Source organism: Dermochelys coriacea, chromosome 11 (genome assembly GCF_009764565.3).
Source record: "Dermochelys coriacea isolate rDerCor1 chromosome 11, rDerCor1.pri.v4, whole genome shotgun sequence".
Taxonomy (NCBI): Eukaryota; Metazoa; Chordata; order Testudines; family Dermochelyidae; genus Dermochelys; species Dermochelys coriacea.
In genome coordinates this window covers 43,767,687-43,793,506 of record NC_050078.2, presented here as the reverse complement: position 1 = coordinate 43,793,506, position 25,820 = coordinate 43,767,687, and the positions used below count along the sequence as shown (strand labels likewise).

Genomic DNA, 25,820 nt, shown 5'->3' with positions numbered 1-25,820 from the left:
GGTGTTTGTTTTAAGATAGGCCTCAATCAGCTTTTCAGTACCTTTAAATCATGAGGTGGTGATGAACATTCCCGGGATCTCTGAGGGAATGGACAGGGCTGCACTTCATTGCCTTAGTTTTTGTTCTTGATAGACCATGGAGAATAGGAGAATAGCAAATATTGGATTTTCTTTTCCTTCCCTCTTTTCCCCCCCCCCCCAACTTTATATGACAGGTTTCAGAGTAGCAGCCGTGTTAGTCTGTATTCTCAAAAAGAAAAGGAGTACTTGTGGCACCTTAGAGACTAACAAATTTATTTGAGCATAAGCTTTCGTGAGCTACACCCGAATGAATCCGATGGAGTGAGCTGTAGCTCACGAAAGCTTATGCTTAAATAAATTTGTTAGTCTCTAAGGTGCCACAAGTACTCCTTTTCTTTTTGCCAACTTTATATCTCACCAATCCAGGGAGTATGATTCAGTGTTTTTCCTAGTGTCTGGGTGTAATGAGCGTGAGCTGATTGAGACTCAATCCTGAGAAGACTCAGGTAGTGAATGGTGAGTTGCAGTAAGGAAGCAGACAAGCTGGCGGAAGTTAGCAATATACCTGATTGAGTGTGAATCTACAAAATTCATAACCAAAGTTTTTAGTTTGGTGGTCTGATTAGATTACCAGCTGCTTTTGGATGATCAACAAGTAGCAGCGATAAGGACTTTTTTTCCTCTCTGTTTGATCAGGAGATGTCAGTCCTCTCTCTGATGCTGACCTTGACCTTGTTTCATATTTTTGTCGCCTGTACTTTGTACTACTGTAATATGCTCTTCAAGGTGGTCATACTTAACATTTGTTTGGAAGCTGAAATTAATGCATGATACATCAGCATGCTTCATAAGTGTGGTATCTCGTGGTGCACATGTGACACCTGTGCTCCAATATCTGCACTGGGTGCCTATTGGCTTCCATGCAGAGTTTCTGGTGTTGGTTTTGACCTATAAGGCCCTAAATGGCCAAGGACCTTCCTGTCTCCTTATACCATACTGCCACAATTTGAGATCTGCATAGGTATTCAATTTGAATCTTTAGAGAACAGGCTGCTGGCAAGGCATTCTCCGTGAAGTCCTTTTGGGAAAGCATCCTCTTCTCCCCCGGCCCAGTGGTACACAGCTTCATCCTAAAGTAACTCAGATCTGACCTAAGCATCCTACAAAGTTCCTCTGAGTTGACATTTGGGCCGAGCTGTGATTGTAGGCTTTTTATTTGGCAGATAATATGTAATATGCTGACTAATGACTGGTGTGTGGAAGAATTCTGCTATTTTGATTTTATTTTTGTAATTGGCTTTTGTATTGTGCTTTTAGATGACGGTGAAGGCACCCATAGTCCCAAGTGGACAGTCTTTTTTTAAATTTGAGTTTTTAAATAAAACCAAATTGAGTCATTTTAACAGAGATATCTAATCTCCTCCTCTCCCCAAGGAGATCGTGTCTTGGAAGAAACAGTGGAAGCAAAATACATTGATTTATGTAGAAGTCTCTGACCCCCGTGGATGCAAAAATGTATCTTGAGGATTTTTTTTTGTTTGTTTGTTTGTTTTTTTAGATACTTGCAGCAGAGACATAGTATCTACTATAGGGGAATAAATCTAGCTCGGTTTGAATGACTGTTCAAGAAACTGGATATGAAAGCAAACTTTGTTGGCAAAGAATTGGCTTGTCTCTTAACCAGTAAGGCTTAATATCCTCTAGCTCTGTAAGGGAATAGCACTAGGGCACCATTTCTTAAACTCATAAGTTATTTTCTTTGGAAGAAAAGCATTTCTGCCCCCGAATGTCTTTTGGGGTTTTTTTCTTCAGACCTCCTGACACTGGCACAGAGGACTCGGGAGATTAATCATATTTTCTTGGATTCAGTTACTTCTAATATGATTTTTTTTTCCAGTGTAAAAATGTCCTAAGTTGTTGACCCTTTTATTCAGTTCAGTCTGACTTACTGAGGAGTTCCGATCTACCTCTTTGGTAGAACTGTAACGGGCATATGGATGCAAGTACTGTGTAAATGTTAGACGTTCTCCTTCAAGAAAAACTAAAATGCATGTATTCTTTCCTTCCTCATGGTATAAAAGCCATGCACACAGAATACCTGTGAGACAAATATCCCTCAGGCAGGTATTTGAGACACTGGAAAGTGCATATCTCACTAGTGCACATTTTTAAAAGTCAGATTATTTCACTGGGTCTGCTACAGTAGAGAAGAAAACCTAGCCTTAGAGAAAATTCATATAAAGGGGAAAAACTTGAGTTACTTTAAGACCTTTGGTTGCTTTTGTCAACTCCTAAGCTATCCTGCATTGTACTAAGAATAATAAAAATAACAATGAGTTTGCCCAATGCAAAGGAGCAAATGGAGGTTCTGAGATCACTTCTGCCAATGGAAGGAACAACTAAAGAAATTATTAGAGAGGGTCTGTCTGTCTGTCTTATTCCTCTGTTACAGAATGTTTCCAGACTAGGTGATGCATGTACTGCCTCTCATGCTTTTACTACTAGTAAAGGTTCTGTAGTTTGCAAGTCTGAGCATGAGACTCTTTTTAAAGTTGGGAGTTGAAGAATTGATTTAACCCAGTAATCCTTATTTAACAGGCGGCTGGTTCTTCTGAACATTTAAAATTCCCTTAATAAAGGGACCTCATACAGCTCACCATAATGTGGACTTTGGTGATATGAGGTTTGCCAGTCAATCTAAATGCAACACCGTGGAGTTGACTACATGACACAATGCTGATGTCACATGTGGTCTATAAAATTGAAACCTGGCATTCTTCATTGAAAATAGTTATTTTGCTTTGTGTGTAACTAGATGAAAACTTTCAAATATCTTCCTGTATCACACTTCACTCTTAGTGAGTAAAATGTGAATCCCTGGACTCTTAACTTGAAATTTTGGGATGACCTTTATTATTTAGAGCGAAATGCTGTTAATAGTGACTACAGTGCAGTACAATGCAGAAAAGTTTTTATATACAGGAACTTGTTCACATAGCATTTATATACGTCCCTGAATTGTAATTCTGCTGCTCCATTTTTGTCATACAGAATTGACATCCTGTGGAGTGCTAGGCTGAATTGAATAAACTTGTTTCACTTTTGATAACCCAGGTTTTCAGAGAATTTTTGAATTTGAAACCATTTAATCACATACTGATTTTTCTAGTTCAGAAAGGGTTCAATTCTCTTGCGTTTGAGGCTTTGTAAACAGAATTATGAAAAGCCAGGATTCTTGAAATTCTGCTGCTAGTGATGGATTCCTTGAGTGTAGAATTACAGGTGGCTGGATGCCATCACTGCTGCAGAAGTGTTACAAAAGTCTCTTGCTTCAGAATTATAGAGATTAGGCAATGGGTTGCTCTTCTTAGAGTGCTTCCTCAGATCTATTCCAATTAGGTGTGCGCACGCCACGTGCACGGCTGTCAGAGAATTTTTACCCTAGCAACACCCAGTTAGTCAGCTGTGGAGCTCCCTGGAGTGGTGCCATCATGGCGCTGGATATATACCCCAGCCGACCCAGCGCCCCCTTAGTTCCTTCTTATGTGACAGTCGTTGGAACTGTGGAGCTTGGCTTTGCTGCTCTCCACTCTCCCTAGCGTTTTTCCTACACAGTTTAATAGTTTATACTTATAGTATAGTTTGTTTGCATTAGTGGGGTTAGAAGGGGTTTTCCCTCCTTCCCGTCTTTTGCTTAGGCTCATGCCCAAGGCTCCGGGCTTTAAGCCCTGCAGTTCCTGCTTCTAAGCCCATGCCAATGGATGACCCCCATGACTCTTGCCTGAAGTGTCTGCGGGAGACTCATCAAGCAGACAAGTGCAGGATCTGCAAAGGGTTTCGTCCCCGGGCTAAAAAGGGGCGGGACTTTTGCTTATCATAGCTCCTGGCACCGAGCGCTTTGGTGCGCAACGCCCCAGCAACAGTGGTAGGAATGGCACCGCGGTTGGACTCTGATAGAGACCCGTGGCACCGACGTACTCCGGCACCGCAACCGACATCATCGGTCCAGCATCACTCCCACTCGCCTGGCCAGAAGCGGAACCGCAAACCGGAAAAGGCTGGCTCATCTCAGCAGGTGCCACACTCCCTGGATCTGTTTACAGAGCCATGTCCCGCAGCGGAGCGCCCAGGGGCACAAGTGGCGGCTTCGGCACCATTGACTCCAGCACTGAAAAAGGAGCTGTTGAGTCCAGTGCGACTGGACTCCCTGACTCACAGCGTGGTTGAGATCTAGTTGCCATCTACTCCAGATATCCTTGTGGCTACATGACATGCCATGACAGTGTCGGCATCCCCTCAGTGGACCAAGGCACCGGCACCTGTTCATGTGGCACCATCCCGGGGCAAGCCGGCTCTTATTCACCCACCGGTACCGTCAGTCGAGCCGCAGCGCCAGTCGTATTCGCGGCATCGCTCCGACTCCCTGCACCGTTCTCAACACCGCTCCGTTTGCCAGTTGCCATCAGGGAGTAAATCCTGATTCAGACGTCGCTCCCAACGCCAGTCATCGTCGTGGCCTAGGTCCAGGTCCCGGCACCGCTCCCCGGCATCACGGCACCAATCTCCAGCTTTGCGGTACCACTCTCCATCGTCTCATCGATGTGACTCTGTGCAGACCCACTCGGCACCACTGTGGCCATCGCGTTCCGCCTCTTGTTCTTCAGAGTCGGAGGCAGGGTAGAGTTTCTCAGACCGCTGCCACTTGGATTACAGCTGCCTGGACTCGGAGGCTGGACACCGGCAGGCACAGGAGCAAGGTCTTGCTCAAGGGTCCACTCAATGGCCCTTTTGGACACCCTGGGCATACCACCAGGCCCAGGATGCTCCATCTGGGGCTTTCTCGTTCAACCCTATCTGAGCTGCGAGTGCCAGAGGCCACCGCCAGCTGTCCTGCTCCTGGAAGCATGGAGACTGGGGTGTCTTTCTTCCGGGCTCCAGGCCCTCCTCCAACTCCAGTTCCTGGACACTGAGGTTGCAGGTTCAGGGAAACGGGGCCCAGCTCAGCAAGAAGCTCCAGATGATCCTCTTCCTCCCGTGGCCTCCTCCTCATCCTCACCCGACGAGGCGGTGGCAGGAATTGCTATATCGGGTCCCCCTCCAATAGACTTCCATACCTACTAGGACCTTTTGCGCAGAGTGGCGTGGTATATGAACCTGCAAGCAGACGAGTTTATAGAGGTGGAGGATCCTGTGGCTGACGTTTTGTCTGCAGAGGCTCTATCGAGGGTGGGCCTACCACTCACCTGGACCATTCAGACCACGGCCAGAACAATCTGGCAAATGCCCGCGTCCATTCCCCAGACTGCTAAAGGGGTTGAGCGGAAGTATTTCGTCCCCTCAAAGGAGTATGACTGTTTCTACACTCGCCGACAGTCCTGTTCACTGGTGATGGCCTCAGTGAACGAGAAGGAGCGGCATGGTCAGCAAGCCCCAGTGCCCAAGTCAAGAGGCCAAGCACCTCTATCTATTTGGGTGCAAAGTCTGTTCCTCGGGGGGGACTTCAGCTCCAGATCGCGAACCAGCAGGCACTCCTGAGCCGATACAATATTAACTCTTGGAACTTCATGATGAAGTTCAAGGAGCTGGTACCCCCGGAGTCCGGAGAAGAGTTTGGGGCCCGGGTGGAAGAAGGCAAAATGGTGGCGCAGACCTCTCATTGCAGGGACACCTCCTTGGACACCGTGGACTCTGCCGCTCGGACCCTCTCTTCAGGGACCGCAATGAGGCGTATCTCTTGGCTGCAAGCTTCCGGCTTACCACCGGAGCTTCAGCAAATGTTGCAGGATCTCCCCATTGATGGAGAGGGCCTGTTTTCGGACAAGATGGACTCAAGGCTTCAGAGCTTCAAAGACTCAAGGGCCATAATGAGGTCACTGGGCATGCACACACTGGCTACCCAGCAGAAGCCCTTTAAACCTCAGCCTCAATGCTCCTATCCCCCTCCTCGGCCAAGGCAGGATTTTTATAGGAGACGGGGGTGTAATGGCAGGAAGAAGCCGTCTAACCACCAATCCGGGCACAGCCAGGGCCTTTCCAAGCCATCGGCAGGTTCTAAACAAACTTTTGAAGGGACGCCTGAGGATGATGTACTGGACCGCGTTCAGGATCCTACCCCACCCTTCTTGAATCGTTTATCTCGTTTCCACCGTGCTTGGACCCTCATAACCATGGACCGTTGGGTTCTTCGCATGGTGGAAAGGGGATGCTCTCTCCAATTTTCTTTTTCCCTACCCTCCCTCCCCATCCCTCTTCAGGGACCCCCTCACAAGCAACTCCTCATTCAGATGGTTCAGATACTCCTTGCTATGGGGGCGATCGAGGAGGCTCTAAGGGAGCTAAGGGGCGGGGGGGGGGGTTACTCCAGTTACTTCCTAATCCCCCAAGGCAAACGGCGGGCTTCGGCCTATCCTGGACCTGCACAGACTCAACAATTTCATGGTAAAGTTGAAGTTCCGCATAGTTTCCTTGGACACCATTATACCTTCTCTGGAGACTGGTACGCCACCCTCGACTCTGTCCACATATCTATTCAGGGGATACCATCATAGGGCCTAATCACATCAGCCACACTATCAGAGGCTCATTCACCTGCGCATCTACCAATGTGATATATGCCATCATGTGCCAGCAATGCCCCTCTGCCATGTACATTGGCCAAACTGGACAGTCTCTACGTAAAAGAATGAATGGACACAAATCAGACGTCAAGAATTATAACATTAAAAAACCAGTTGGAGAACACTTCAATCTCTCTGGTCACTCGATTTACAGACCTAAGAGTGGCTATCCTTCAACAAAAAAGCTTCAAAAACAGACTCCAACGAGAGACTGCTGAATTGGAATTAATTTGCAAACTGGATACAATTAATTTAGGCTTGAATAGAGACTGGGAATGGATGAGTCATTACACAAAGTAAAACTATTTCCCCATGGTATTTCTCCCCCCCACCCCACCCCCCACTGTTCCTCTGATATTCTCATTAACTGCTGGAATTAGCCTACCTTGCTTGTCACCATGAAAGGTTTTCCTCCTTCCCCCCCTGCTGCTGGTGATGGCTTATCTTAAGTGATCACTCTCCTTACAGTGTGTATGATAAACCCATTGTTTCGTGTGTGTGTGTGTGTGTGTAAATCTCTCCTCTTTTTTTTTTCCACCAAATGCATCCGATGAAGTGAGCTGTAGCTCACGAAAGCTTATGCTGTAATAAATTTGTTAGTCTCTAAGGTGCCACAAGTACTCCTTTTCTTTTTGCGAATACAGACTAACACGGCTGCTACTCTGAAACCAATATTTTCACATAGCGATCCATCCAGCATACAGACATTTCCTCTGCTTTGTGGTCAACCGCAAACGCTATCCGTTCACGGTCTTTCCATTCGGCCTCTCTACAGCCCCCCGGGTGTTCATCAAATGTATGGCTGTCGTGGCAGCCTGCCTTTGTCGACGACTGATCCAAGTATATACCTGTATCTCGATGACTGACTCATCAGATGTTGCACCAAAGAACAGGTACAGTCCCACCTTCAATTGGTCACAGACAAGTTTTGTCAAGTAGGCCTCCTTTTCAATGTGGCGAAGTCGACATTAGAACGGACCCAGAGAATAGAATTCATTGGGGCGGTCCTGGACTCCATGCGAGCTTGAGCCCTTCTGCCGGACGCTCGTTTCCAAGCTTTGGTGAGCCTCATCCAGAGCCTTCAAAGCTTCCCAGCCTCGATGGCAAGAACATGCTTGAGTGTTCTAGGACACATGACTTCCTGCACATACGTGACTAGACATGCCAGACTACAGCTCTGCCCACTTCAAGCCTGGCTGGCATCAGTCTATCGCCCAGGTCGAGACAACTTGAACCTGGTGGTCACCATCCCGAAGAGGGTCCTGGCCTCCCTCCACTAGTGGCTAGACCTAGTGGCGTCTTTTTCTCCCAGGGGTCCAGAACATGTTGGCGGATCACCACGAGTGGTCATTCCGTTTGGATGTCATCTACTCCATCTTCCTAAAGTAGGGGTTTCCCGAGGTCAACCTGTTTGCCTCACGCAGCAATGCGGCGTGTTGCTTCCCAGGCTCTCTCACAGATGCCTTCCTATTCCCGTGGATGAGCCGATTGTTTGTTTTACGCCTTCCCGCCGTTTACCCTGGTACATAAGGTACTGCTCAAGGTGCGCAGGGACAGGACACTGCTGTTTCTGGTCACAGCAGCGTGGCCCAGGCAACATTGGTACACCACGCTGTTGGAGATCTCTGTGGATGCCCCAGTGCCACTGCCCCTTTTTCCAGGCCTGATCACTCAGGATCATGGCCACCTCTGTCACCCCGACCTACGATCCCTCCACCTCACGGTGTGTATGCTGTATGGCTGAGCCATTCATAACTCCTCTGTTCTCATTCGGTGCAGCAGGTTCTGTTGGGTAGCAGGAAACCTTCCATTAGGGCCACATATATGGCTAAACGCAAGCGATTCTCATGCTCGTGCACTCACCGCGGCACGCCCCCACTCCAAGCATCCATGCCTCTCATTGTCGACTATCTCCTGAGCCTGAAACAGCAGGGCCCAGCAGATATCATCCATCAGAGATCACCTGGCAGCCATCTCGGCTTTCCACCTGGGAGCGAATGGCCAATCTGTCTTTGCCACCCCCATGGTCGGTAGGTTCCTTAAGGGCCTGGATCGTCTCTACCCGCAGGTACGGCAGCCAGTCCCCACGTGTGACTTTAACCTGGTCCTTTCCAGGCTTATGGGGCCCCGTTCGAGCTGTTGGCCACCTGTTCCCTCCTATACCTCTCTTGGAAAATGGCTTTCCTCATTGCTATCCCGTCAGTGAGGCATGTTTTCGAACTCAGGGCTCTTACCTCGGAACCACCATACATGGTCTTTCAGAAGGATAAGGTGCAGCTGCAACCTCACCGTACCTTTCTTCCCAAGGTGGTACCTTCCATATCAACCAGAACATTTTCCTCCCGGTTTTTTGTCCAAAACTGCACACCAGTAGTCAGGAGCAGGCCCTCGATGTTCATAGGGCCCTTGCCTTCTACATTGAGCGTACGAAGCCATTCAGGAAAATGACCCAGCTCTTCGTCGCAGTGGCGGACCGGCTGAAGGGCCTCCCAGTCTCCTCTCAGCGGATCTCTTCTTGGATCACGTCGTGTATCCATGTTTGCTATAATCTGGCCGGTGTTCCAACCCCGCCCCTGACCACTCACTCCACAAGGACTCAGTGGCTTTCCTGGCCCAGGTGCCAATCCAGGAGATCTGCAGAGCCGCTACTTGGTCTTCAGTACATGCATTTGCTTCACACTATGCCATCGTCCGACAAACCAGAGATGATGCGGCATTTGGTAGAGTGGTCCTACAATCCACGGTACTTCACTCCGACCTCACCGCCTAGGTAAGGCTTGGGAGTCACCTAATTGGAATTGATATGAGCAAGCACTAGAAGAAGAAAAGACGGTTACTTACCTTTGTAACTTGTTCTTCGAAATGTGTTGCTCATATCCATTCCAAACCCGCACTCCTTCCCCTCTATCGGAGTAGCCAGCAAGAAGGAACTGAGGGGGCGCTGGGTCAGCTGGGGTATATATCCAGCGCCATGAAGGCGCAAATCCAGGGGGCTCCACAGCTGACCCACCAGGTGTTGCTAGGGTAAAAATTCTCTGGCGGCCATGCACGCAGTGCGCACACGCCTAATTGGAATGGATACGAGCAACACATCTCAAAGAACAACAGTTACAAAGGTGAGTAACTGTCTTTTTTTCTCTGTTCTTTCCTTTTTCCACTCTCCTTCCTCCTGCTGTTCCTCCCCACACTCAATCTAAGAATCTGGTTTCATGTGTTACTACTACAGCTGCTTTAAAAAAAAAAAAAAAAAAAAAAAAAAAACCAGTTGCATGTTAGGTCATAGGGGATTCCTTTACACTTGGTATTTACTTATTACGTGATTTTTTTGTAAACTCTCTCATACCTACCTTCCTAGACAAACTGTGAAATTATAATATTGTGAGCATGCTGGTTGTTGTAGGAAACATTCCCTACTGTAAAAGTAGGACAGTTGACTTCATTAGCTGACTGTGAAGAAGGCTCTGTTTACATGCTTTTGTTAAATACTAAACGCTAAGCAAGGATGTTAAGAAATGCATGGCTGTTGGAATCAGGTTTTTGTTAAAAGTGCTATAATATGGTAATGGCTTGGACATATTAAAATCTGTCTTAAGCAGTCTACAACAGTTGTGTGTAAGACCGATATATGTAGGTGTTTTTCCCTTCAATTAAATCAAGGCTAATCGCTCATACTCAGACATCAACGAAATAAAGTATTTGCATTGTAATATTTTGTCCTTTTCAATTTAATTTTCAGAGTTTTATCCCTCTATAATTACAGCTTTTACTAGCATTTAAATTGTGTTACTGAGATCTAAATTACTTTAGACATTTACATTAATCATAACCAATTTGTTATGATGTAAAATTAAATCCTTGTACTTGCACATGAAAGCTTTAAACATTGCAGTTTGTTATACAATAGGTGGAGCTGTTATAAGATCCTGTTTTTAGTTGCATACAACTTTGCCAACTTTTAAGCATTTATGCTGAAATTTTTTATGCATAATGTCTCCTCAGGCTGAATATTTTTTGAAAGTTTCAGCCCAAACAGTTCAGCCCTTTGCCAGAATTGTTTTTAATTGATTAAAAACTTACTTTTCACTTACCTTTTTCATATTCTTGGAATCTTCTTTTGAGACCTCTAGTGTGCCCCTATGCTTCAGTTCAGGGGCTTGAAATTTGGCAGGGGAGTGATCTCTGTATCAAGAATGTGCCTTTTGCTTTCCCTTTGAAAAGCCACCCAAATTTGGCTGCTATAAGCTTTTGAAAAATTGCAGTTCACACATGCTCAGACTTCTTGGTTGAGCTACTAAAATCTCCAGGCTATGGTGCGGCTGGGCAATGGAACTGATAGCAGGGGAAGGGTGTCTCTCCTGTGCTTTCAATGGCACTCCCACCCACGCACCCGCCCTGGGGGAAGAGCCCAGAGAGGAGAAAGCTATCTGACTTGAATGCAGAGAGGATAAGAACCGGGCAAGGAAAGGAGTAGATTGGAACAAGGAGTCTGAGACTGGGACTGAAGTAAGGCATGGAAGAAAATCTGACTGAGAGTTGGGATACTGAGACCGGGACAAGGAGCCAGGGAGTACAGATACGGGGACAAGAAGCCAGGGAATGGGGTGGAGGTAAGAGAGACAAACTAGATGAGGAATCTGGGGAGAATAATTGGGACTAGAAAACCAGTGCAGGCGGGAAGGACTGGAGGCCAAGGAGGAGCAGAGAGACTGATTGAATGAGGAGCTGGGAGATGAAACAGACTGTCTGGGCCAGGAAACAGGTTGGGATGAGAAGCCTGAGGCGTGGAGGCCGAGACTGGTGAGGCAAGGAGAATGAGGCTGGGATGATGAGATGGGTGGGGAAGAGACTAGACAGGGACTGGTTAGAGGGAACAGAGTAGGAGTCAAGTTGAAAAGAATGTGCAGAAGTCTGTGCCCACTAGATCACACTCCCCTCTAGACCCTGGAATGGAATCCAAGATGCCTGAATCTCCCCATTCCTTTTCTGTCACCAAATATCTGTGAACCCCCCGTCGGTATGTCTCACCACTCTGGTGCTGATCTGTGTAGAGGACGACAACCTTCTAAGGCTACCATTTACAACATTAGCTCAAGTTGCAGAGATCAGTGGAGTGGCTTTAAAGATTCCAACCCTGCTGGTGAACCTCATGAGTGTCAGTATGATGCCATATAATGGAATTTATTTTTATAGCTTGTGTTCTTAAAGACCCAGTAAATTGTATTTAAAAACAAAACTACATTAAAATAATATTAAGGTTGCAAAGTTTAGCACTCAGAAGTTAGGAAATGCCAGAATTAAGATTGTCTGTCCAACTTTAATTTTCTCCCTTGTGATAGCCTTATTACATGATCACATATAGTTTTGTCCAGAGGACCCCCTGCCTCATTCAGTGTGCAACTTAAATGATGCCCAGCTAATGAGAAGTATTAAATATTTTGTTTCCTCCTCATTGTTCAGTTAGTGTCCCCATGCCTTTACTGCATGGTATTGAAACTCTCCTCTGAAGACAAAATTATTAATTTGCTCGGGGGCCTTTCTATGGTGCTCATCACTATAGTATCTGTGTACATCACAAACATTAATGCATCTTCATAACACCTGTGAGAGATGAGAGGGTAGTGATATCCCCATTTTACAGAGGGGAAGTTTGGAGATTAATGGACACCTCTGACCTTAACTTTCAGTGCTTAACTTGAACTGACTAGGATCTGATTTTTCAGAGTATTTAACAGTTCATATGATGAGAGTACAGCTCTGACTTCAGTTGCATCTGTGAGTGCTCAGTCTTCTTGCAAATCACATTCCAATCTGGATCTCAAGTTGGGCATACAGAAAATAAAGAACACACAATGAGACCTGTGAAAGTTGGTTTAAGTGACTTGCCTCACACCATGCAGGAACTGTGTGTAGAGGTAGGGATAGAATGCAGTGTTTTCCAGGGCAGCATTCTTAACTGTGAGACCACCCTTTCTCTTCCTGCATCCCCTGCCTCATTCATTACATACCTGCACTCAGATCAGAGGGGCCAGGTGGACCCTGCAACCACTGGCCAGCGCATGGGGCTTTCCATCCTGCACATTTCCTCTTGTGCACTCCAGGAGCTGAGGGCAGCCTTGTTTCCAGCTTCTCTCGCTTTTCTCGAGTGAGTCCTGCAAGAGGATGCTTCCCTCCAAAACTCATCATTGGATCCTTATCCTGCGAGCCTCCCCAGCCACTCCCAAAATGCCACCTGAGCCAACTGCACAACATCCGGCTAGTCTGCCTCCAAACCCTGCCCAGAGAACATCTGTACGTCCTCGTGCTTTATACTATCCACATCCTCACCTTTGTGTCCTGCCCTGACACCAAGTGGCAGGACCTGCTGCCACCAGAGGAGGGTGAGGAACCCTGGTGTGCCAGCCTGTATTCCACTTTGGTCCCACAGCCTGCCAGGCATTTCAGTTGGTGGCTGTGAGCACAGGCATGTACTTGGTGCAGTTCACAAAATCCCCTGATACCTGTCCCTTCTGCAATGAGAAGGAGACTCTGGTGCACATCTCTGTGGGTACATCGGGTTGCAGCCCCTCTTCTGGCTCCTCCAGAGCCTCTTGCTGAGGTTCTGGCCACATTTTTCCCTACACCTCTTGATCTATGCACACTGCATCTGTGGCCCCACAAAGTTGCAGGACCTTCTCATCAGCCTCCTCCTGGTGCTAGCCAAGATGGTCATCCATCATTCCAGGAGGAGGAAGCTAGACAGAGGGGTGCTCTGGGACCATAGGGCCTATTTTTGGTCCCTTTTCCGCTCACGTCTTTGGACAGAGTTCCTCTGGGCAGTGTCCACTGACTCCCTAAACTCCTTAGAGGAGCAGTGGGTGCTTCCGAGGCTCTCTGCTTTGTGTCCCCCCTCTGGAGCTCTTATTCTTTACCTGTGACCTCATTCCTGTGCCCATTTTTTTTCATTTGTTGTCCCCAGAAATGAACTGTAGTCTGGGCTCATTGGCTCCTCCCCTGTAGTTGAGGGGTTGGGCCTATAGTTATCGGCAGGCCTAAACCCCCCTGCCTGCAGTACTATAAATATTACATGCCTTTCAGCTTCTGCAAGAGATGAGGCAGGGGTCCTGTGGAAAAAATGGTATGTGAACATGTAAAAATCACAAACTAGTGAACTAAAGTTGAACTGCCTCATCTCTTGCAGAAGCTGCAAGAGGTCCTACAAACAGCCTCCTTCATTGCACAGTTCTGATTCAGTCTGTCTTGTCCATAGAATGAGGCAGGGGTCCTGTGAGGAAAAAATGGTATGTAAACGTGTAATTAAAGACTATATCATAATGCATATGCACAAGGGTACTGAATTAAGGTTGCATAGGAAACCTTAATTCTGATACTTAATTTTTGAGTGTTTAAGTTTGCAATTTTATAATAACGTTCTTGTGCGTAATCTTATATCAAATATGCGAGAATATATAAATGCCTGCCATGATAGCTTTGATTTTCAATATCTCTTCCACCCATTGTCTACTTTTCTCTCCCCCCAACAAAACTGCAAATTCTTACTTTTGGCCTACCATTAGAGAAATATCAACCCATTGCAAGTTGGTCCTGATATTTATAAAGAACTTTTATACAGTGACAGTACTCTAAACCTGTGATTAGAAAATGTTCAAGTGTAAGTTTCCCACACTTCCTTACAAATGTCAACTGTATATTCAGTATTTCTGGAAGTGATCAAATGATTAATTTAATGATTTTATTTTTTCTCAGAACCCATAGAACAAGTTACACGTATTATTGAGGCAGACAAGATAGATGGTGAGGCATCGAGTACTGAGCAGCAAGGGGTTGAATTATCTGAAGAGGGTATTAAAGAAGAAACAACAAATGAAAATGAACCTTCAGTTACAAAAATCGATTCTGCTGTTCCAACTGAACAAAGTGATGAGTCTGTCCTGGAAGCAGAATAAGTACTTCAAGTGCCTTCTGTAGCTAGTTCTTTTAGCTTTGTTCATGTAAGTTGTTACTCTTCAGGTGCGCTTTTCGAAAATGGTATAATTTAAAATCTCTCTTGAGCTCAGACTGCCTTACACCACAGTACATCGAAACTATGTGCACTACTGGATATTGAAAATTAAGCATGTATTCTTTCAGTGAGCTAATGCACTGCAGAATGTGCAGCTGGTTGAAGTCTAACACATCACAGGTCGCTTTAGTTTAGTTTTGTATATTTGAAAACTAAAATTTATCTACAGGTTTATTTTCCATAAACTTAACCAAATGCATACTAAGTTTTAGGTTATTGAACATAAGCTGCAGTAATTTGGCAACTTGTCTAGTGGAGTTTTGGTTTTGTGAACTTTTAGGATTTTTTTTAATGTTTACCCATTAAAATGGATTGAGTGACTTTTAAATATCTAGATGTTTACATGCTAAAATGTCTTTAGGCATTCAGCTTAAGCAGTATGGAAGTGTCGTCATAACTGTAACAGCTTAGTCATTGTCTTAACTTTTTTGACAGAATGCAGTTAAACAGCACTAAGTTGTATGGTAACTCCTTTGGCATGACCTATGTTGCAGATGGGCCAAAGGCACATGATATACAAGATCATTTTGTGTTTACATAAAGTATAGGAAATCTCTGCACTTGATTGTACTTGAATACTGAGCGTTATTTATACCTGTATAATAATAACAATATATAAGTGAATGTTGTGCCTTTGTGTATTTTGTTCAAGGAAAATAAAGACTATCTAGCAGCAATATTTGCTTTGTATTTTCCAGAACTCTTGAGAGAACTTTGTGTGCTATATAGCAACTATAACAGTTTATGGAGACTCTTGAAGGAATACGTCAATTTGCTTTATAAAGAGCATGTACTTTAGTACTTATGTGACTTGGTTGGTAGAATTGAACTGGGTTGGTAATTAACCTAGAAGCTTTTTATAGAGTTATGTTAGTACATTCCACTGTTTTTTAAATGTGCCTAATTTACAATTCCAGGGTTTTTTTTGGTTAACAGCACATTGAATTACTAAGGCCATGGCTACACTTACCAGGGATCGACGCTGCTGCAATTGATGCAGCGGGGTGGATTTAGAGGGTCTAGTGAAGACCTACTAAATCGACCACACAGCGCTCTCCAGTCGACTCCAGTTCTCCAGCTCCCTGAGAAGGGTAAGGTAGGTTGATGGGAGAGCGTCTTCCATCAATGCAGAGTGGCGTAGACACCATGGTAAGTCAACCTAAGCTACGTTGACTCCAGCTACATTATTCACTTAGCTGGAGTAGCGTAATTTAGGTCAACTTACCCCGGTAGTATAGACAGGGCCTTAGTTGTTTCCACCTAGCTGATTACTGAAGAGCTGCCTTTATGTTTTAGAAACAAATTAAACAAAACCCTGAAGCACAGTAGAGTGGTTCTGCTGCTAGAGCTGCCCTCCTAAGAGTGGAATGTAAAACAGAAATCCTGGTAGTTGGTGGTCTTTAAAAATTCCCTGTACTACTTGCAAAAAGGACTTTGATCCACATTACCCAAAACAATTTCCATATTGGTTAATTATATTCTACTTGCCTAAAATTATCTTTGGAGTTTTAATTAGTTGCTTTACACTGTTAAGCTGATGTCACATTTCACCCTTGAGGTGGTGGTGTTTCATTGGTTTGTGTATGCAGAATGTATGACCATTATGTATTCTCTTATAATAAAAATCTTATTAACATGTTTGGGATGGCCTGAATAAACCATGTGTGTCTGACACAGAGTAATACAGGCCATCCCAAATAATTGTCAGTCAAACCTCTTCCGCACCATCATGTGCTCTGCATGTGCCTCATTGCATAGAAAAAATATTTTCAAGTATTATTAAAATATTAATGTTTTCATTAGGTAATATCTTTTATTGAACCAACTACTGTTTGTAGAAGGAGCAAGCTTTTGAGCTCTTCTTCAGGTCTGGGGAAGGTAACTAGAGTGTCCAAATTAAAAAGAAATCGGGACAGATTGTTAGGCATAAGGAGTTCATGCATGCTATAGGAGACAACTTAAAATGAAGTGGACAATTAAGGGTTAGCAGGCAGTAGTGCATATTACAAATTGTTGTGATGAGCCATGCAGACAGTACCTCTGTTAGGTCCATGTTTTTTAGAGTCCAGCAGAGTTATGAATTTGAATTTCCAGGCTATCTTTTGAAGATGATGTGCAGGTTTCTTTTGAGGATGAGAACTAAGAGGTCAGACATGGAGTGATAGTTTTGTGAAAAGTGTTCGCGCACTGGTGATGGGGTGTTTTTGTCTTTTATGTCTTTTGTCATTTTTTCTGTGTGAGTTCATTTGAGAGCTTATTGATTGTGTGGTTTCACCCACATAGTTGTTGGGGCATATGATACACTGAATGAGGTACACCACATGTTGTGATAGGCATGTGTAGGACCCATGGCTCCTGAAAGATGTGTTTTGTGGGGGGGTAATTAATCCTCGTAGCAGTTTTTGTGTCCAGGCTTGCAGGTTTTGTCTGTTGAGCTTGTAGGGTTTAGTTCCACTTTGAGTTGGTATGTTTTAGTCTGTAGGGAGCTTGCTTCTGATGATGAACTTGGCAGATTGGTGGGCAGGTGTTTGAAGGCTACAAGAGGAGGTTTGGGAAAGATTTCTTTTAGGAAGTGGTCCCCATCAAGTATGGATTGTAATTATTTGATACCCCATATGGGTTCTAGTTTGGGGTGGTAGGTGACAACTAGGGTTGTTCAGTCAGTCGGTTTTTTATGTATTGAAGCAGGTTCTTCCAGGGTATTTGGGTGGCCCATTCCACGATATAATCTACTTCTCTGGTGGGCGAGTCCTTGTGTGGTGGAGGTGATTTTTAGTGAGTTTAGGTGTGTATCCCAGATATCCTCTGTGGAGCAAATTCTGAGTGCCTGTCTGTAGACAAAATATCTTGGTGCATCTGGGGTGGTCGCTGGATCTATGGCAATTTAGTGTGGTGATCCATGGGTTTCTTGTATAGTTGTGTGTAGTGTTCCATTGCTGAAGCTGATTGTGGTGTCCAAGAACTTAATGCTAGAGTGGGTGTATTCCAGAGAGTTCATTGGATGGGTGGTGGTTGTTGAAGTTGTGGTGGAAGTTTGAGGGAGTTCAGGTCATCTGTCCAGAGGATTAAAATATCATTGATGTATATTGTTAGCTTTATGGTGCATTTTTCCACTTTATTTTAAGTGGTTTCCTACAGCATCTGAGTACCCCTTATGCTTAACAATCTGACCCACCTTGTATTTAGTTTGGACACTCTGCTACCTTCTCCAGACCTGAGGAAGAGCTCTGTGAAGCTTGAAAGCTTATTCTGTCCACCTACAGAAGTTGGTCCAATAAAAGATGTTTCATCTACCTTGTCTCTCTCATATCTTGGGGCCAACACGGCTACAACAATGCTGCAAACAACATTTTTCATGTCTCTTTGTCTGCAAAACTAGTTTCTGTTGAGTCCAGTTGTATACCAATTGTACACCAATTGACAGAACAAGGAGTAATGGTCTCAAGTTGCAGTTAGAGAGGTTTAGGTTGGATACTAGGAAAAACTTTTTCACTAGGAGGGTGGTGAAGCACTGGAATGTATTACCTAGGAAGGTGGTGGAATCTCCTTCCTTGGAGGTTTTTAAGGTCAGGCTTGACAAAGGATGTTTTAGTTGGGGATTGGTCCTGCTTTGAGCAGGGGGTTGGACTAGATGACCTCCTGAGGTCCCTTCCAACCATGATATTCTATGACCTCAGGAGGATAGATTAAATTATCCCAAAAAAGTCTACTTTTCTGGTAAATATGATTTTAGGTTTCATATCTTAACAAGTGGGAGAGAGAAGTAGTTTCATTTGAAAGCTGGTCATCTTCAGTTTTCAATTGTATACTTTTTTTTACCTTCATGGTTAAAAGATCTCAAACTTGAACCTGTCATTGACCAGGGATTGTGTTGAGGGGAAGCCCCATATTTGGGAGAAATGGGAAATATTTTTATGGAACATGTTAATTGCAGCCACCTTAAGATGCTCATGGATTGTTAGAAGTATGCCCAGTGGGCAGAGTGCAGATGAGGTAGTCAAAAGAGCATAATAAATGCAATGTTTATCATATGACTGGCTTCACGTTGTTTCACTAGCGCGTGTACACAATATGCAGAATTGATTTAGTCCATGCTAGTATCCAAAATGTGCTCCCAAAAAAGACACACTGTCTCTGTCTTAAGAATGTAATGTCTCAGACCAGAGGGTGGAGAAAAGGGATACAGTATCCAAGCAAAGTGCTAAGGGGGATACACATACATCTTACTAAAAAGAAAAGGAGTACTTGTGGCACCTTAGAGACTAACAAATTTATTAGAGCATAAGCTTTCGTGAGCTACAGCTCACTTCATCGGATGCATCCGATGAAGTGAGCTGTAGCTCACGAAAGCTTATGCTCTAATAAATTTGTTAGTCTCTAAGGTGCCACAAGTACTCCTTTTCTTTTTGCGAATACAGACTAACACGGCTGCTACTCTGAAACCTGTGATGATACATCTTACTAGTAACATGTTCAACATGCTAAATTTCCCATCCTAAAATATCAATTTTTTGTAAAGTGTTATGGGAACCATTTGGCTGAAAGTGAACTAAAAATGCAAGAGTGTTATCTTGGTAGAAGTACATACCTATAACTGCAGCATTACTTTGTATTTCAGTGGCTTGTATATATAAAGTTTACTTTTTCAGAAAGGAATCTCAAGGCATTATAACAAATTAACTAACCAAGTTGAGATCATATATTTTCTCTAGCCTCCTTTAGCACTGTTTCGGGTAAGGTTTTGTTTGCACTTTGGTTATAGGTCTCATGAGTGGAGTGGCCAATAGGTGAACAGTGTTAGTGTTTCAGAAGTTAAAATGACATGAGTTTAGGTCCCTGCATACAAAGTACTTACTTCCTTTGAGAATTGCCTCTTGCAGGTGCCTGTTCTCATGGAGCACTTATCTGGTGTCCTAGAACCCCATTGGAAAAATAGTAATTGTTAGGACTGCATGCACAGCCTATCCATGGAACTGAAGGTTGGAGGTATATTTATTAAAAAAAAATAGAGTTGGTTGAAATTTATCATTTTAATTTTTTTTGAAGAAAAATGGCTTTTTCATCAACTGGTATTTTGCAAGGGAAATACCAATTTTTAATTAAAGTTTTTGGGTTTTCATTGGAAAAACAAGCTCAAACATCTTTGATGTTTAGCTTGGGGGAAAAAATTGCTTTTGGCTGTTTGAAAACTTTAAGAAAAATTTCAATACCAAAAAGTAATTAGGCCACAGTCCTAATTGTTGGGTTGTTCTGGTGTAAATTTCAGGTGTCAAAAAACACAACTACCTCTCCTTTAATGTGTTTGGCTCTGTACCCCCTTCATTTTGTAATTTAAATATATTAATTCATAAAAAATATAATTTCAGTTGCTGCCATCATGCAGTTATTTCTGATCTCTATAAAATGGAAATCCTGAAAGAAAATTGGAAATCATTCATGTGTTTAAAATTAAAATAACTCCTCCTTACAAGTTATTTTTTATCTTACAGGGATAAGAGGGGCCTTGTGGGTATATCTACACTGCAATTAAACACCTGCAGCTGACCTGGGCTGCAAGGTTGTAAAATTGTGGTGTAGACATTTGGGCTCAGGCTGGAACTCAGGTTCCTGAGACCCTCTCCCTTCATGGTGTCTCAGAACCCAGGCTCCAGGCTGAGCCCGAACATCTATATTGCGAGTCTCATGAGCCTGAGTCAGCTGCATGTGTTTAATTGTAGTGTAGACATACCCTGTGTCGTCTTAGGACTGTATGTTACTCGTGTCCCAGTGGCATCACCTCTGAATAATTTGCCCATTCATTCCTTCATACTGCCAGCAAAAGTGCCTGGGAAGTGTTTGCAGCGGAAGGAGGCTGCAGGGAGAGAGTCTGAAGCGACACTCTGGGAGCAGAGAGAAGAGGAGGAGAAAACCCAAGAGGAAGAATAAGCACTGGGGTTCTAGCCCTGGAAGACGGGTCAACCCAAAACAGTTGTAGTGAAAGATAACTTGAGAGGGCAAGGTAGGAAGAAGCACAGGGAAACAGCAGTAAGAGGTAGGACTGAGCAGACATTGCTTGCTTGTTATAGGGTCCCTGGAATGGAACCCGTTGTAGTGGGCAGGGGGTTCCCCTAGCAGGCACAGGAGCATTGGAAATACCACCAGACAGCTGGTCTGGAAAGTGTTACCCCAGAAGGGGAGGACCATACAGTGACCTGGCCATAGGGCCAAGTCATGAGGAGGGAACACCCCGAATTAAGAAGAGAGCAAGAGAGGCCCCATGATCATACACATTTAAAAATGCTATACACTATACAGGTGGCATGATCTAATTGACCTCATGTTTAGACAATGAAAATAGATAGCAACAGCAAAGTGGCAATAAATGGCCAACTACTGTGAACAAATGGAGCAAATAGGTGACATGTTCTGAACGTACACAGGTTTTACTTTGAACGTTTTTGATGCATTTTTCTGTCTCATTCTCTGGAACAGATGTAACATCTTCTGGTTTCTTAGGCGCTGGTTCAGTACCCAGCACACTAGATGCTGCTTCCCTGGAAGCCTGAGGCACGGCTGCAATGTTCCTTACCTGCACAACTGGATTCACCATTTTGGATCCAGGTCACTGAGATTTATTACTCAGAGATTTTTTTGTGCTGTGTGTAATTCAACAAAATCCAAACACTGTATGCATTCAGACTTGTAGTGTGCATGTGCAATGCAACAAGTCTTTGCCCCAGCAACAGCAACTGTCAAGTGTTGGCTTGCCAGAAAACGTATCTGACAATTGTGGCTTGCCCAGAACCTCTTCATAGCAAGTGTAGGCTTCCCAGAAACTCAGTTTGACAGGGTTATCTTCAAAGAAACTCAATTTGCTGAAGAATTGTGATGATACATGAGTCAAGTGTTATCAGAGGGTCTCACAGTCCCCCAAGATCGTTTTGGTACATTTAAAAAACAAAACAAAAAGCATAGTTTTTATAATGTCTATCAGATGATGGGATAACATGATTTAGATAATTAATTGATTTTTAAATATTCATGATAAATAGGCCCAATGGCCTGTGATGGGATGTTAGATGGGGTGGGATCTGAGTTACTACAGAAAATTCTTTCCTGGGTATCTGGCTGGTGAATCTTGCCCATATGCTCAAGGTTTAGCTGATCGCCATATTTGGGGTCGGGAAGGAATTTTCCTCCTGGGCAGATTGGAAGAGGCCCTGGAGGTTTTTCGCCTTCCTCTGTAGCATGGGGCACAGGTCACTTGCTGGAGGATTTTCTGCTCCTTGAAGTCTTTAAACCACAATTTGAGGACTTCAATAGCTCAGACATAGGTGAGAGGTTTTTCGCAGGAGTGGGTGGGTGAGATTCTGTGGCCTGCGTTGTGCAGGAGGTCGGACTAGATGATCATAACGATCCATTCTGACCTTAGTATCTATGAATACCTACACTAATTAATTTGGGATCTAACTGACCCAAATATCTTTCGAGTGACATTTTTGCTACACTAAAAGTACAACAGCTATACAGACAAAACCAATACTAACTGATTGTCCTCATCATAGCTTGAGAATACTTAAAGAAAGAAGAGACGGTGGTTTGACTACCATGTTTTATTTAAATGTTTGTATGTGTTTGGGGTCTTGCTGGTGGGTCTTGCCCAGATGCTTAGGGTCTAACTGATCACCATATTTGGGGTTAGGAAAGAATTTCCTCCCAGGTCAGATTGGCAGGAACCCCAAGGGGAAGGGGTGTTCGCCTTCCTTTGAAGCGTGGGGTATAGGTCACTTTCAGCTTTAAATTAATGTAATTGGTGGATTCTCTGTAACTTGAAGTCTTTAAATCATGATTTGAGGATTCCAGTAACTCATCCAGAGGTTATGGGTCTATTACAGGATTGGTGATCTGTGGCTTGCAACGTGCAACTAGATCGGGGTAGGCAAACTACAGGCCTCTGGCAGGATCTAACCCACAAGTCATTTTAAGCTGGCCCGCGAGCTCTCACTGGGGAGCCAGGTGGGGGGCTGCACCACACAGCTCCTGGAAGCCGTGGCGTAGCCCTGCTCCGAGGGTCAGGGGTTGCTCAATGCCTGAGCCAGCGAAAAAACATGCCACGGCTTCCGGGAGCCGCTTGAGGTAAGTGCTGCTCGGAGCCTGCACCCCTGAGCCTCTCCCCACGCCCCAACCCCCTGCTCCAGCCCTTATCCCCCTCCTGCTCTCCAAACCCCTTGATTCCATCACAGAGCACCCTCCTGCACCCCATACTCCTCATCCCCAGCCCCACCCCAGAGCCCACACCCCCAGCCGGAACCTGCACCCCTGATCCTCCTCCGAAACTCTCGGTCCCAGCCCAGAGCATCCTCCTACACCCCAAACTCCTCATCCCCAACCCCGCCCCAGAGCCCGCACTCCCAACCAGAGCCCTCTCCCTCTCCCCCTCCCGCACCCCAACCCCAATTCTGTAAGCATTCATGGCCCACCATACAATTTCTATTCCCCGATGTGGCCCTCAGGCTAAAAAGTTTGCCCATCCCTGAACTAGATGATCATGGTGGTCCCATCTGGCGTTAAAGTCAGAGTCTGAGACAATGGTTTGCCTATCATGTTTTATTTAAATGTTTGTATTTTGTTTGGGATCCAAGAGACCTCCAAAGACCTTGGAAGTGTAGTATTTTCATTTTCCTATTGACTAATATTGAGGGGTCGAACTGATCCCATCTCCTGTTTAGTGACTTTGTTTGTTTGCTGCACAAAACCCACAGCAGGTAGGATGATAAAACCAATGTGGAAAGATTTATTTCATCCTCATTTGAGAATACTTTAAAAGTATGATGGTGCATAGGTTTGGCATGAAAATCCTTATTTACACTTTTGTGCACAGTAAGGTCAGATAGACCCCAAAATATTAGGACAGTTTAAAAAAAAATTTCTGCAGACTCATGATAAAATCCTGAGTTGGCAACACTGCAAAACCTAAATCATCTCTGGCTTATATAATAACATTTTATAATCAGTCTCTATGTTTGTATCCAGAAAAAATAAAATACTATTTCTAATCCTAACATGCTTTTTATTCAGCATCAGGCCTGCCACCAGTATAAGACTAGCATGTTTCAGGTTTACTCCAGAACATACCAAAACAGCAAAGAGATTCTGCAGGGCTGCAAAGAGAATTAATAGAAGCTGATACACCTCTCGTTCACATAATGTACTAATACTGACCTAAAATTCCCATCACATGCATTTCTCTCTCCTTTTCAAGGCACAGTATTTGAAATAAGAAAACTTCTAATATCTGACTAGATGGTTATAAGTTCCCATGTTATGTTTGGGAGCATGCTCAGTAAGAAGTCACTAATATTTTTCCAACCAAGCCTTCCCTTTTGTGACATCATTAGGTATTCTCCCTGCCTGGCCAAAAGGCACTGTGGGGTAGTGGCTGCTGTTCTTTGTCTGTTGCTTGAACAACTTTCACAAGGGTGATTGCAACTGGCTGACTGAAATATACCCAGCAAAATTCTCTAAATAGTCAGGATAAGAGAAAATCGAGGTTGTAAAAACTGGAGACCTCACAGTTTTTAGGGTCTCTCCACATTTTTGTTACATTCTGTACATTTTAAAGTTAAACTTAAAAACTAAATTTGGTTGTCTCTCATTTTCAAAGAGAATGGATGTGCATCTCTTCCATTAACCTAGATTTGTAGAAAACTCTCAGGTAAAATGGGAAGAGTGAAGACTGGACTTCTAAGCTGCCCCACCCCATTCATGTCCATGAAGCAAGTTCTTCCCATTCACTTTAATGAGCTATGAATTCATTTAAAGCCTAATTAGAGCAATTCAGTTACTAATATTGTGCATATGAACTTTTTTTATAAAACACCAAGACAATTAAATTTTAATTGATAGTTGTTTCTGTAATATTGAAGTTGCCTTGTTTAGGATAAAAAGTCAAGAAATGCAAATGTTAAGGCTCCTAGTGCAATGTTAAGTCAACTATGTTACACGTTCTGGATATATGGTGGTATGGGCTTTAGTACAGTTATTTATTGAACTATGTCTTTAACCAGAGAAACAGGAGTAGAAAATATAACATATGTATAGTTTGGCCCAGTCATGTTGCTGTAATAGCCTTTACATTGCATTAGTATGAGTTTTGTGTGTTCAGAGAATATGTTCTATAAACAATAGCTTTAATCAGATGGGGTTTTTCAACTGGACAGAAAAGTAATTCAGACTCGCTATGGCCCCAGTCCCTATATACAAGTGGATCATATAAAAGTGAACCTCTGTGCTCAAATGGAGCCCCAAAAAAGTCAATTGCAAAGGGATCTTACCAGCCCATGCTCTGAATGCATCATCAAGGTGGATATGCCTTACTGTGAAATACCCCTCTCTCTCTTAGTTTCTGTGGATTGCAATCTCAAAAACGTTAAGCTTTTGCTTATCTGTTGAGATTTGGTATATTTCAGTAAAGCTCAGTTGTTCTATGTAATATGGTCAGCTGCCTCCTTATGGCCAGAGAAGCACCTTGCCTTTGTTTCCTCCTGGTCTAGGCTTCTTAAGAACTACACAGCCCACAGTATTTCAAATAAAATTATGCCTCCTGGGTGGGATCCACTTCTTTAATCTTGCTCACAGTATCCAGTGGCCCACTAGGCCCAAACCCTTCCCTCTTGACTCATGGAACCCATAGCCCTCCTTCTGGGGCTTGAGCAGTTCTTTTCCCTGGTCCCTTTGATTTGCCTTTCACCTGTTCCACTCAGGCTGGAAATAAGCTGTCAAAACAGAACTCAGTTGTCTCTCCCCCCCTGGCTGGAGCTCAGCCTTCTGGCTCTGCCTTCCAAACTCTCCTGCTGCCTCTTCCCTCAGGAGTCCTTCTCACTCTCTGCAGTTTCCTAAGCTTCCTCTTCCTGCCCCTTCTTCTTAGGGGTGGTGCAGTAGACTCACTTCCTGAGTCTATGACCACCATTCATTGGATTTTGTAGATTTCCCAGTTTTCTTAAAGAATTGAAGACTAGCCATTTTCCTTGTATTTTGGAAAGGTGTTACAAAGAAAAAAAATGTTACTTTAAGGCTTCTAAATTTTTTCCATATGAATATCTCCTTTTACTAATCAGTCTTCACAATTCCATAAGAGATCACCT

General features: G+C 44.1%; 1 protein-coding gene across 8 annotated transcripts in view; it reads left to right on the top strand.

Annotated features, from left to right (window-relative positions):
* The window catches only part of LNPK (lunapark, ER junction formation factor), an 82,215-nt gene extending 66,841 nt beyond the window's left edge, over positions 1-15,374 (top strand). For all 8 annotated transcript variants that reach the window (XM_043505372.1, XM_038422060.2, XM_038422058.2 and 5 more), the window contains one exon: positions 14,382-15,374. In XM_043505372.1, coding sequence (XP_043361307.1) covers positions 14,382-14,581 — 200 coding nt within the window. In that variant the 3' untranslated portion in view covers positions 14,582-15,374. The remainder of the gene's footprint in view (positions 1-14,381) is intronic.
* The last annotated feature ends 10,446 nt before the right edge of the window (positions 15,375-25,820 follow it).